Source organism: Hippocampus comes, unplaced genomic scaffold, assembly GCF_001891065.2.
Source record: "Hippocampus comes isolate QL1 unplaced genomic scaffold, H_comes_QL1_v1.1 C16918844, whole genome shotgun sequence".
NCBI lineage: Eukaryota > Metazoa > Chordata > Actinopteri > Syngnathiformes > Syngnathidae > Hippocampus > Hippocampus comes.
Window position 1 is genome coordinate 1 of NW_017841034.1, and position 1,216 is coordinate 1,216.

The window sequence follows — 1,216 nt, forward strand, 5'->3', positions numbered from 1 at the left end:
TTTTTTTCCCCCTCTATTCATTGATGTGCGTTCATCAGAGCTCAAGCACGGGGCACATGTTGTTTTCATTAAATCCTGATTCAATGGCTGCTGCCACTGAAGCGGAGCCAGGTGTGGCACAGCTTGGGGCCACTGTGTTAATAGAATGGGTGCAGATTTCTAAGCACTTCAGCGAGCTGTGTGGCCATGTGACTCTTTCTATTCTGGCATCAAGACAGTTTTCCAAAGAGGACGCCAATGGCATTCCTTCCTTTCACAGTTGTTGAGTTTCTTTAGGATTTGTTTGTCCGCTGCGAAGAACCTGATGCACCGTTCGAGTAAAACAAATTAGCTAACGTGGGGATCTCAAACATGATGAATCCAGGGATCGTTCATCAATATTTATCACCAGAAATATTCGTGGCCCTGTTTAATAGAAAGGAATTAAATTAATTCATATATATATGCACTGCTTCCACTCACAACCAGGGACGTGCAATCAGAGTAGGCAAGTGAGGCAATGCCACACCCTGCTGTCCCTTCTCCAATAGATTTGAGATATTTCTGCTATTATTACATTTGTTTTCATGTCTGATTCAAAGTACTGTTGGCACCCTCTATTATTATGCACCCATCGCTGGTCGCGATGCACTTTTAAAAAAATATGACATCATTCATTTACAGATCCCAAAGTTAGGGCTTGCGGGGCCCAGGTGGAGACCCACTGAGCTAAGTAGGTGCGGAAAGATACGGAGGCCAACCTGAGCTTGTCTGCAGTAAAGATAACCCGGCGCTCGAGAAGCAGGGAGGCAAACACTCGCAGGAGCAGGCGCAGACTCAGCGAGGAGAAGAGACACTCAAAGTCGACATGTTCCAGACGAGAATCGGACGGCCGACACAGCTCGATCACCTTTGGGGAGGTGAAAGGTGAATGTGAGGGCGATGGCCAAAAACCGCTAACTGACTGGATCTCACCTCTGTCCCAGAGCCAGGGAGGAAGTTTTTGACACTGATGGTCCTTCCCGGCGCAGGAAAAGGAGCCTCCATGATGCCTCTCATGAAGGGCTGCACCAGCGCGGGCGAGATGGCTCTCCTCTTTTCCACCTCGTCCAAGATCTGACGACATGGATTTATTTCTGTTAGGAAAGGTCAACCATTTTCTATGTAGCTTCTCTTTTTCATCGTCACTGCAACAACTGGGACCTACGCAATGGTTGTTCTTTTCAGGAAAAAAAAA

At 47.2% G+C, this 1,216-nt stretch overlaps 1 protein-coding gene across 1 annotated transcript; it reads right to left on the reverse strand.

The window, feature by feature from the left end:
* Positions 1 to 474: 474 nt before the first annotated feature.
* On the reverse strand, positions 475 to 1,122 carry LOC109509496 (DENN domain-containing protein 2A-like). Its single transcript, XM_019859335.1, has 2 exons — positions 955 to 1,122; positions 475 to 889 (listed from the first exon to the last, which is right to left on the reverse strand). Exons 1-2 carry the CDS (start codon positions 1,036 to 1,038, stop codon positions 650 to 652), a joined length of 324 nt encoding a protein of 107 aa, XP_019714894.1. The 5' UTR covers positions 1,039 to 1,122; the 3' UTR covers positions 475 to 649.
* Between the last annotated feature and the right edge of the window lie 94 nt (positions 1,123 to 1,216).